This window comes from Dreissena polymorpha, chromosome 5 (assembly GCF_020536995.1).
Source record: "Dreissena polymorpha isolate Duluth1 chromosome 5, UMN_Dpol_1.0, whole genome shotgun sequence".
NCBI lineage: Eukaryota > Metazoa > Mollusca > Bivalvia > Myida > Dreissenidae > Dreissena > Dreissena polymorpha.
Window position 1 is genome coordinate 45,743,244 of NC_068359.1, and position 12,169 is coordinate 45,755,412.

Here is a 12,169-nt window from a genome sequence, read left to right on the forward strand (position 1 = left end):
GGGCCTGAAAGGCCCAAAGTCGCTCACCTGAGATTCAAAGGAACTGACCTGTTCTGTGCAGCCCATGATGTCATTAGAACAAAATGTTCTTACCAACTTTCATGACTAGTGAACACCCTGGCAGCCACGTTTTTCAACAGACCAGAACCATTTTCATACACATCCAAGATATCATTTAAACAAATATACTGACAAAGTTTCATGAAGATTCATAAGTCCATATAAGGAAAAAAGCCCCACCCGCGGTCGGCAATGTTTTTCAAGCAACTGGGACCATTTTCGAACTTGTCCAAAATATCATTGGGACAAATCTTCTGACAAAGTTTCATGATGATCGTACAATAAATATGGCTTCTAGAGTGTTAAAAAGGTTTAACTATAGCTATATAAGGAAAAATTCCACGCCCCCTTGGCGGCCATGTTTTTCCACCAACCGGAACCATTTTCGAACTCATCCAAGATATCATTGGGACAAATCATCTGACCAAGTTTCATGATGATCCGACAATAAATGTGGCCTCTAGAGTGTTAACAAGGTTTTACTAAAGCATGATATATAGCCATATTAGGAAAAATGCCCCGCTCCCTCGTAGCCATGTTTTTTAAGCAACCAAAACCATTTTCAAACTCATCCAAGATATCATTAGGACAAATCTTCTGACCAAGTTTCATGAAGATCGGAAAATAAATGTGGCCTCTAGAGTGTTAACAAGGTTTTACTATAGCCATATAAGGAATAATTCCCCGCCCCCTGGCGGCCATGTTTTTCAACCAACCAGCAACATTTTTGAAATCGTCCAATATATTATTGGGATGAATCTTCTGACCAAGTTTCATGAAGATCGAACAATAAATGTGGCCTCTAGAGTGTTAACAAGATTTTACTATAGCCATATAACTAAAAATGCCCCGCCCCTTGGCAGCCATGTTTTTTAAGCAAATGTAACCATTTTCGAACTCATACAATATACCATTGAGACCAATCTTCTGACCAAATTTCATGAAGATTGGACAATAAATGTGACCTCTAGAGTGTTCACAAGGTTTTACTATAGCCATATACATGTATAGCCATATAAGGAAAAATGCCCCGCCTCTTTGCAGCCATGTTTATCAAGCACACGTAACCATTTTCGAACTCATCCAAGATATCATTAAGACCAATCTTCTGGCCAAATTTCATGAAGATTGGACAATAAATGTGGCCTCTAGAGTGTTAACAAGGTTTTACTATAGCCATATAAGGAAAACTGCCCCGCAACCTGGCGGCCATGTTTTTTCACCGATCTGGACCATTTTCGAACTCGTCTGAGATATCAACAAAACCAATGTTTTGACCAAGTTTCATGATGGTTGGGCAAAAATTGTGACTTCTAGAGTGTTCACAAGGTTTCTCTAAAGCCATACAAGGAATACTGCCCCGCCCCCTGGTGGCCATGTTTTTCAACAGACCGGAACCATTTTTTAACCCAACCAACATATCATTAAGGCAAACATTTTGACAAAGTAACATGAAGATTGGGCATCAAATGTGACTTCTACAGTGTTCACAAGGTTTTTCTTTTTTTTGACCTAGTGACCTAGTTTTTGACCCAGCATGACCCAGTTTCGAACTCAGTCGAGGTAATAATGGGACAAATGTTCTGACCAAATTTCATGAAGATCAGACAATAAATGTGGCCTCTAGAGTGTTCGCAAGGCAAAATGTTGACGACGCACGACGGACTACGCACGACGGACAAAAGGCGATCACAAAAGCTCACCATGAGCACGTTGTGCTCAGGTGAGCTAAAAAGGCTAAGGCCTGAAAACATGACATGAGAAATTCACATTTCAAAATGCTACAAACCTTTTTTTTCTCTTTTTTTGGTACTTGAAAATTATATTCTCATTACATTTGAAAAATTAAAGTAATTATATCAACACAGCATACCATAACAAGCCTTATCTGGGATGAAACACTCTCTATAGTTCGTTCAAATATTTCCATCTACAAACAAGAAAATAACATTTGTTTACACATTTCTCAAATTTGTTTCAAAATACCAACAGAAAATTATAAACTATACATGTTTTCAGAGGACATGGATGACCTTTTTGAGCACTTTTGTCTCATAACTCGGCTACTGTTGAAAATCTGAACTAATCTAATTACTGGTGTGAATATTGACATGTTAACAACTTTAAAAAAAAAATCATACCTCTAGATTAGAAGCAATACTTTTATACCGACACCAGTTTAACCTGAAATACGTCATAGACAGGAATGCTGCCCAGAAGTCAATTTTTGGACACTGACAAATCCAGTATGTATTCTACGTGGGACAAGAAGCCAAAAGAACCCAATTCATTCAAAACTGGTCTCAGCAAAAATGCCTTTCTTAATGATCATCTTACGCATTATGGTGATTCAGCAGTGAAAAACAATCCGCGAAGCAATTAAAGAATTGAAAACACAACGTTTAGGCACTATATATAATATATTCCATAGTGAAAATACAGACAAAAAGCCATTATTTTGCCAAAACTCATAGAAGTCAAAATTACTTTCTTTCCTGTCATCTACACATTGGCTCGAATGGTCATTGTCGGCTCGGGTACAACTTAAATGTACCCCAGGTACTCTTAAGTTTACTTAAATGTACCCCTGGTACTCTTTAAGTTTACTTAAATGTACCCCAGGTACGAAAAATATACTGAAACGTACCCGGGAATTTTAATGCTAAATCGGTCGTTCTCGGCTTTTTTATGTCCCCCACTATAGTAGTGGGGGACATAGTGGGGGACATATTGTTTTTGCCCTGTCTGTCTGTTGGTCTGTTGGTCTGTCTGTCTGTTTGCGCCAACTTTAACATTTTGCAATAACTTTTGCTATATTGAAGATAGCAACTTCATATTTGGCATGCATGTGTATCTCATGAAGCTGCACATTTTGAGTGGTGAAAGGTCAAGGTCAAGGTCATCCTTCAAGGTCAGAGGTCAAATATATGTGGCCAAAATCGCTCATTTTATGAATACTTTTGCAATATTGAAGATAGCAACTTGATATTTGGCATGCATGTGTATCTCATGGAGCTGCACATTTTGAGTGGTGAAAGGTCAAGGTCAAGGTCATCCTTCAAGGTCAGAGGTCAATTATATGTGACCAAAATCGCTCATTTATGAATACTTTTGCAATATTGAAGATAGCAACTTCATATTTGGCATGCATGTGCATCTCATGGAGCTGCTCATTTTGAGTGGTGAAAGGTCAAGGTCATCCTTCAAGGTCAGAGGTCAAATATATGTGGCCCAAATCGCTTATTTTATGAATACTTTTGCAATATTGAAGATAGCAACTTGATATTTGGCATGCATGTGTTTCTCATGGAGCTGCACATTTTGAGTGGTGAAAGGTCAAGGTCAAGGTCATCCTTCACAAGGTCAAGGTCATCCTACAATGTCAAACATCATATAGGGGGACATTGTGTTTCACAAACACATTCTTGTTTCATATTAAATTTGTTCATATTAATGTCAATATTCTGTAAAATGGCCTCTATATTATCGAAAATCCTACTCAAAAAAGCCAGTTACGGAAGGTTTTGTTCAAAGAGAATATTGTTTCCTATTCCGTTGCGCGCTTCACGATATCGGTTTTGGGGCGGAAATAAAACTCGGGTACAGTCTAAATTGGCCTGGTAGTTGTTAGCATCTTTTCCGTACCCAGGGTACATTTAAGTATACTTAATAGTACCCGGGGTACATTTAAGTATACTTAAGAGTACCTGGGGTACATTTAAGTAGTACCCGAGCCAACAATGACCAATCAAGCCAAATTAAGGTAATTCAACTTTGAAAATTTGACAGAGATAAGGCCAAGTTAAAAACGCAAAATATTGGGAAACTATATTACAGACATTGCAGGTTTTTACTTCACCTAATTAACTTATTGAAACCAAAACACTGGTTGCCAATATGGTAAAAATACTATTTTATATAAGTTATCAAGTATTCTAACAGATATCTCATGAAATGGATTGCTATATCATACTAAGTGTGTTTTGTTCTTGGAGATGTAAACCAGGGCCCGTGTGACTTGCGTCTCAGAGCACTTGGCTGCCCCGGGGAACTGGAGTTCTTTGGTAGCTATGACAACTGAGAATGCCTGGGCCCTCACAATGTCTTCTAGCATGAGTGAGTTCAGATGCTGGCATCGGGCCAACAGACACAGCAAATGGACCTGAATTTACAGACAATGTGATCAAAATTATGTGCAAAATAAACTGTTTAAGTAGAAAGACACCGCAATTGAAACTTAATTGATGGACAATGTGATCAGAATCATGAGCAAAATAAACTTTGTAAGTCGATGATCATATTAATCCAGAGAAATTGCTAACAAACATATGCAGCATACACATTGCGAAATGTATAAAACCTTCTTCAAGAAAGAAACAGAACAAGGGCTGTTTGTAAAACATGCATGCCCCCCATATGGGCTCTCAGTTGTAGTGACAGCCATTTTGTAAATATGTTTTTTGTCACTGCAGGTTTTTTTTCCACTTTTTGGGAAGATAGCCCATGGCTTTGGAATTGGGAATTTTATCGGCATTTTCATGAAATTGGGAAAATAAATTCATTAGCCTTTTTTTCCACATGAAAAGTCCACTGATTAGGGAAATACTCAATTTGATATAACTCTTTATAATCATTCAAATTAAAAGAACAAAACCATATAATACTTTGTTAGATGTAATTGAATTGAAATTGAAATAAAATAAGCATTAGACATCTTTCTATAAAAAAAAAAAAAAAAAAAAAAAATTTTTTTTTTTTTTTTTTTTTAAATTGGGATTTTTTTGCCACATTTTGGGAAAAAAGTATACTTTTTGGGATTGGGAACATAGACGAATTTCGGCTATAAAATCGGGCCAAAAAAAAACCTGCACTGTGACCTTGACCTTTGACCTAGTGACCTGAAAATCAATAGGGGTCATCTGCGAGTCATGATCAATGTACCTATGAAGTTTCATGATCCTAGCCATAAGCTTTCTTGAGTTATCATCGGGAAACCATTTTACTATTTCGGGTCACTGTGACCTTGACCTTTGACCTAGTGACCTGAAAATCTATAGGGGTCATCTGCCAGTCATGATCAATGTACCTATCAAGTTTCATGGTCCTAGGCATAAGCGTTCTTGAGTTATCATCCGGAAACCATTTTACTATTTCGGGTCACCGTGACCTTGACCTTTTACCGAGGGACCTCAAAATCAATAGGGGTCATCTGCGAGTCATGATCAATCTACCTATCAAGTTTCATGATCCTAGGCATAAGAATTCTTGAGTTATCATCCATAAACCATTTTACTATTTCGGGTCACCGTGACCTTGACCTTTGACCTGAAAATCAATAGGGGTCATCTGCCAGTCATGATCAAACTACCTATCAGGTTTCATGATCCTAGGCATAAGTGTTCTTGAGTTATCGTCCGGAAACCATTTTACTATTTCGGGTCATTGTGACCTTGACCTTCGACCTAGTGACCTGAAAATCAATAGGGGTCATCTGTGAGTCATGGTCAATCTACCTTTCAAGTTTCATGATCCTAGGCATTAGCGTTCTTGAGTTATCATCCGGAAACCATTTTACTATTTCGGGTCACCGTGACCTTGACCTTTGACCTAGTGACCTCAAAATCAATAGGGGTCATCTGTGAGTCATGATCAATCTACCTATCAAGTTTCATGATCCTAGGCAAAAGCGTTCTTGAGTTATCATCCGAAAACCATTTTACTATTTCGGGTCACCGTGACCTTGACCTTTTACCTAGTGACCTCAAAATCAATAGGGGTCATCAGCGAGTCATGATCAATGTACCTATCAAGTTTCATGATCCTAGGCATAAGCGTTCTTGAGTTATCATCCGGAAACCATTTTACTATTTCGGGTCACCGTGACCTTGACCTTTGACCTAGTGACCTGAAAATCAATAGGGGTCATCTGCCAGTCATGATCAAACTACCTATCAAGTTTCATGATCCCAGGCATAAGCGTTCTTGAGTTATCATTTGGAAACCATTTTACTACTTCGGGTCACCATGACCTTGACCTTTGACCTTGTGACCTCAAAATCAATAGGGGTCATCTGCAAGTCATGATCAATCTACCTATCAAGTTTCATGATCCTAGGCACAAGCGTCCTTGAGTTATCATCCGGAAACCACCTGGTGGATGGACCAACAGACCGACAGACCGACCGACGGACCGACATGTGCAAAACAATATAACAATATACCCCCTCTTCTTCGAAGGGGGGCATAAATATAATCTAAAGGTAACAATCTTTGGGTATAACAAATAAAGGCAAACCAAAACAATTTCATATCTGCTTGATTAAGTGTTCACTTTCATATACAATGTACTTACACATCCTGTAAGTTACAAAGACACTCAACTCAAACGACAAATTAATAATAAATATTTCAAGCAGATAGCATTTGCTCTAAATAATAAATGTCAGAAGACAGCGCGCTCCACTTTTCGAGTTCTTGACAGTATAATGTAAGCCATCATGGGGAAATTGTTCATATTCAATAAGGTCAAGGTAATATAGTCATATTCTAACTGGAAGAAGACCACTATTGAAACATACTGATCGCTTATGTTTTAAAGAAGTGGTACATTATAGACGATTCTGAGTTCAGGTATATTTTCCACAATCTATTGAACATTTGTAAAGACACAAAACAAACTAATAAGATTATATTTCAAGTTTGATAGCAAAAGCTTGGGTGGGATGGTTGGACGGTCTTTCAAAAATAAAATAAATATTTGTTTTTTTTTATGTTTCAAAAAAAAAATTGGGGGGGCGGGGGGGGGGGGGGGGTCGGGATTCTGGGGTGGGGAGTGGGGGATGGTTTGGGTGGAGCCCATTGTGGTATGTAAGGTAAGTGTTGTTTTGTCAAAGTATGATTCAAATCTGATCCTAAATAAAGAAGTTGGCAATTTATGCAAAATTTATTTATTTGACCTTGAGACTGAATGTCATTCAAAGGTCAAGGTCAAATTCAGCTTGCCAGGTACATTACCCTCATGATAGTAAGAAAGTATTTGAAGTCTGAAAGCAAAAGCCTTGATACTTTAGAGGTAAAGTGGATCTAAACACAAAATTTAACAAAATATTCGAAGTTACTAAGTCAAACAAGAGATGTGTTTGTAAGAAACACATTCCCCCCTAATGGGCCGCTTTTTTTTACCTTTGACCTTGAAGGATGACCTTGACCTTTCACCACTCAAAATGTGCAGCTACACGAGCTACACATGCATGCCAAATATGAATTTGCAGTGTTCAATATTAAAAAAGTTATGAAAAGTTATGTTTTTTATATTTTGACCTTTGACCTTGAAGGTTGGCCTTGACCTTTCACCACTCAAAATGTGCAGCTCCATGAGAAGTAAGTAAGAGATTGATTGGATAAATGAAATTTTTATTTTTTTTATTTTTGACCTTTGACCTTGAAGGATGACCTTGACATTGACCTTTCACCACTCAAAATGTGCAGCTCCACGAGATAAACATGCATGCCAAATATGAAGTTGCTGTGTTCAATATTAAAAAAGTTATGATAAAAATTTAACGAAGGTTAAAGTTTTAAGAAAGAAAAAATACAATGATATTTGACCTTTGACCTTGAAGGATGACCTTGACTTTTCACCACTCAAAATGAGCAGCTCCATCAGGTACACATGCATGGTAAATATCAAGTTGGTATGTTCAAATTGCAAAAGTTTTCAAACTTTAACAAAGGTTAAAGTTACAGGCAGGCAGGCAGGCAGGCAGGCAGGCAGGCAGGCAGGCAGGCAGGCAGGCAGGCAGGCAGGCAGGCAGGCAGGCAGGCAGGCAGGCAGGCAGGCAGGCAGGCAGGCAGGCAGGCAGGCAGGCAGGCAGGCAGGCAGGCAGGCAGGCAGGCAGGCAGGCAGGCAGGCAGGCAGGCAGGCAGGCAGGCAGGCAGGCAGGCAGGCAGGCAGGCAGGGAGGCAGGCAGGGAGGCAGGCAGGCAGGCAGGGAGGCAGGCAGGCAGGCAGGCAGGCAGGCAGGCAGGCAGGCAGGCAGGCAGGCAGGCAGGCAGGCAGGCAGGCAGGCAGGCAGGCAGACAGACAGACAGACAGACAGACAGACAGACAGACAGACAGACAGACAGACAGACAGACAGACAGACAGACAGACAGACAGACAGAAACAATATACCCCTGATCTATCGGTCAGGGTGCATAATAAGGGCCAAAATTCCGTTGAAATGCCAACCAGAGTTATGCAACTAGTCTGAGTTATATAACTTTGCCTGCACAGTCCCCTTATGATAGTTAGTAAGTGTTGCAAGTATATAAGCAATAGCTTTGATACTTAAGGAATAAAGTGGACCTAAACACAAAACTTCACAAATTTTAAATTTTCTAAGTATAAAAAGGGGCATAACTCTAAAAATAATGCTGACAGAGTTATGCACCTTGACCTACACAACTGTTTTGTTGCCATAAAGAAGTATTCCAAGTTTGAGTTAAATATCTTTGATAGTGTAAAAGTTATTTAACTTTAAAAAAAAACTTGAACCAACGCCGACGCCTACGCCCAGGTGAGTAGTATAGCTCTCATTTTTCTTCAAAAAGTTGATCTAAAAAGCCTTTAAAAGAAAGCTGAATAAGTAAGAGACTTTAATTGCCACATTGTTTATAGTACCTTATGAGTATCCATGGCCACTTCCCGCTTGAATTTATTTATCTGCCTTTTGAAGTAGCTTTCTAGATCGAAGCCCTTCTTCTTCCTGTTAAAAATTACAAATAGAGCATGCTACAGATAATGATGAATTGTTCTGACAAAAGTAAAACTTAAATTTATTGCAACAGTTTCAACTAGAAATGGCGCTGCAGAGGCTGATGCGTATCCCCAAGCCGCATGTTGTTAGTAAAATGAGTGAAAATCTCTGACCCGTCCCCATCCCAACCCCCATAACTTTTGACCCCGGGGTCAGATCAAAATTCCAAATAGTGCACCGTCGCACATATGCTCATAGCTACCGTGTGTGTAAGTTTCAAGGTTCTAGTGCTAATGGTGTAGGAGGAGATAGTGGCCAGGACGGACAGACAGCGGAGATAATCACATAATCCCCACGCTTTTCGAAAAGCTTGGGGATAAAAATATATAAAATGGGTCATATTGCGATATGTGTAGCCAAAGATCAAAAAAATTAAACATGAGCACATTGAGCTCAGCTGAGAAAAATTCAACTCCCAGACTACCCACTTTTCCTTGTACAGGTCTGGTGCCTCCAAGGTTATTTCTACTCCCAGAATACTCACTTTTTCTTGTACAGGACAGGTGCCTCCAAGGTTATTTCCACTCCCAGACTACTCACTTTTTCTTGAACATGACAGGTCATGGCTCAACATTAACCTAAAAATCAACTTACTTAGAAAATCTACTTGCCCTCTTAACGTAAAGCCACTTGCCCAAACATGAAATATCACATTAACTGTGAACCTCATATTTTTTAATAAAGATCAAAATGATACACCACAAAACCTTTTTTATTTTTGCACATTAAACAAAATGATTACAGCAATTAATGTCTAATTAAAGTCTTAATAAATGCTCTTTGTTCTTTTTGCACTTGCCCGGAAGGACAACTAGATTATAAAATAACTTGCCCGGACCCAACTTTTACTTGCCAGGGGCAATAGGACAACTGTTAATGTTGAGCCCTGCATGTGCCTCCAATGTTATTTCCACTCCCAGACTACTCACTTTTTCTTGTACAGGACAGGTGCCTCCAAGGTTATTTCCACTGAGCCAGATTGAGCTTGGGACTTCTTTGGGCTGCCAGAATGCATATCTACAAAGTCAATCAATACTTTGATTTAATCAATCAATTATTTTACAATCAATCAACAGAAGCAACTATTCCAATTTAGTATTTTGTTTCTTTGTTTTTTATTATGTGAGTAAATATCAACATTTACATTTATACCTATTAGTACATACAATTTACATTTTACAAACAAATATTCTACCTGTTATAATTATTTGTTTTAAATCTCAGCGGCATGAATTGTCCAAGCAATTGAAAATTAGTATGAAATACAACAGCTGCAAGAATACCAGCCATGCTGCATAAATACCTTAAGGTCACCGTAGCATAGAGGATGTGATGTCCCCCCAGGGCCAAAAAAACTTTTTCGCAAGGGGCCTCTTGTTCTTCCCCTTAACCAAAAGGGCCCTTTCCCCTAATGAAATTTCTTTAAAATCATGCATTTTTCTCTAAATTTCCAATCTACCTCAGTATTTTTCTTTCTCCAAAGCCATAAAATTGTGTCTTTTTTCCCCCGAAAAAAAGGCTGTGGCCCTGCCCCCTTGCAAGGTCATGGGTTGAATTCCCACTGTGGGAGTGTTATCTAATCCTATGTACTGGTTCTACCCAGGAAACAGATTCAAGAGTTTAATTAACCTATAGGCTTTCGATGCAATCAAGCTAAAACAAATAGGTTTAAACAAAAACTAATACCAGCCATGCTGTGTACATACCCTGAACATCTTCCCACTCAGCCTCACTCTCGTCCTCGTCAAGTTCATCATCATCACTGGCCCCGCTGGAGTTTCTGGACGTGGATGGCTTGCTATCCCCCATGCCTTCCATATGCAGCAAGACTGCCATGGCGTCCATGTGGTCAACAGTCTTGGGTAAGGCACGATTAAATTTGGGACTTATTTTCTGGTCTAAATTGCGTGGGTTATGCATATTGTCATCAACTTCATCAAAGTCATCATCGCTTACGATATCTTCTTCAGCACTGTGATCAATACAATTTCCTTCAGGATCCACTTCACTATATCTGTTTTTATTAAAGATATTGTTTGCTTTATTCTTGCATGATTCTGATGCTTTGTTAATTAAAGATACTTCTTGTTCCTTTGAAAAATCAACTGTAGTTTCAGATGGGTCATTCTTTTCATTTGATGATTTTGCACTATCTAATTTTCTTTTACCACGAGATTTGGGTACATTTTGAGGATTAGTGATACATTTGGGTTCTTTGGCCTTTCTTGATTTTTTGGGTTTAATTTCAGCTTCAGCTTCATTACCCATATTGCTGCGTTTGTGCTTACCCCTTCTCTTTACTTCTATGTCTTTCTTTTCTGTGTCTTTGCCTGCTTGTAATTCTGAATCATCCCATATTTTTTCATCTGCAGACTCATTATCAGCTTTTTTCATTTCAGATGAAAATTTTCTTAACTTCTTTGAAATACTTGTTTCAGATTTTTGTACATTTTTCCGATCCTGTGTCATTTTTTCATTGAAGTACTCAGAACGATTTAATTGACCACCCTTCTGCTTTAAAACTTTAGTGTTCTGCCTTTTTTTCTTCAAGCTATCATCAGCTGCCTTCTTCAGATAATCATCTGTCGATTCAGTATTTAGGGTTTTTCGCTTCCGTTTTGCCATTTGTTCTCTGCAAGTTAAGCACTAAAATTTTAAACTATAATTGATAAATTCAACAGAATGGCACAATGATTTTTAATAACTCATCATAGGATTCAAGTCATGAAAGAAAAACATACATTTTTATATAACATGTGTTGTTATAATCCATGTAACTTTATTTTAATCGAAGTGGTTACATAACAACGTATCCGAAATATAATTGTCCGAAATATATGCACCTTAGAAAACATTCATAAATGGTGTGTCGTGATTTTAAAGTAATACCACTTCAAGCTTATTTTTTATTTTTAAATCTTCAGTCACTGCAAATACTTCATTAAACAATGCTTGTCTTTAAACGTGTCCTAAATTATTCTATTAAATATAAACAATAAAGAAATATAAATACCGCGATGTTGTTGTTGTTCGCTCGTGAAAATCTTTATGAATGTTATTGTTTACATTCGGGATTTTTCGCGCATGCGCACTGACTGGTTGGCAAAAAACACTGGTTACAGTAACGTAAAACATGTATAAATGTCTTTTGTTTAGTCAATAAAACGATATCAAAATCCGAAATAAACATTAAAACTCTTAAATAATATTGCAAAAATGTAACATTTAGTACCAATAAATGTATATTCATAAATATAATTTCCTCTGTATAAAAATACGAATTAGTTATTACCGGCAGATTAAAGGGATCT

The 12,169-nt window shown here is 38.1% G+C and overlaps 1 protein-coding gene across 2 annotated transcripts in view; it reads right to left on the minus strand.

Moving 5' to 3' along the window:
• LOC127880502 (DNA repair protein complementing XP-C cells-like) overlaps window positions 1-11,891 on the minus strand; it is a 42,957-nt gene extending 31,066 nt beyond the window's left edge. The window contains exons 1-6 of one of the 2 annotated variants that reach the window (XM_052427805.1): window positions 11,872-11,891; window positions 10,565-11,490; window positions 9,788-9,875; window positions 8,723-8,807; window positions 4,034-4,222; window positions 1,934-1,990 (exon numbers count right to left, since the gene is read on the minus strand). In XM_052427805.1, the coding sequence (XP_052283765.1) occupies window positions 1,934-1,990; window positions 4,034-4,222; window positions 8,723-8,807; window positions 9,788-9,875; window positions 10,565-11,483 (1,338 nt within the window). In that variant the 5' untranslated portion in view covers window positions 11,484-11,490; window positions 11,872-11,891. Of the gene's footprint in view, window positions 1-1,933; window positions 1,991-4,033; window positions 4,223-8,722; window positions 8,808-9,342; window positions 9,438-9,787; window positions 9,876-10,564; window positions 11,491-11,871 lie in introns of those variants that run through there. The other variant, XM_052427806.1, reaches the window with a different exon arrangement.
• Between the last annotated feature and the right edge of the window lie 278 nt (window positions 11,892-12,169).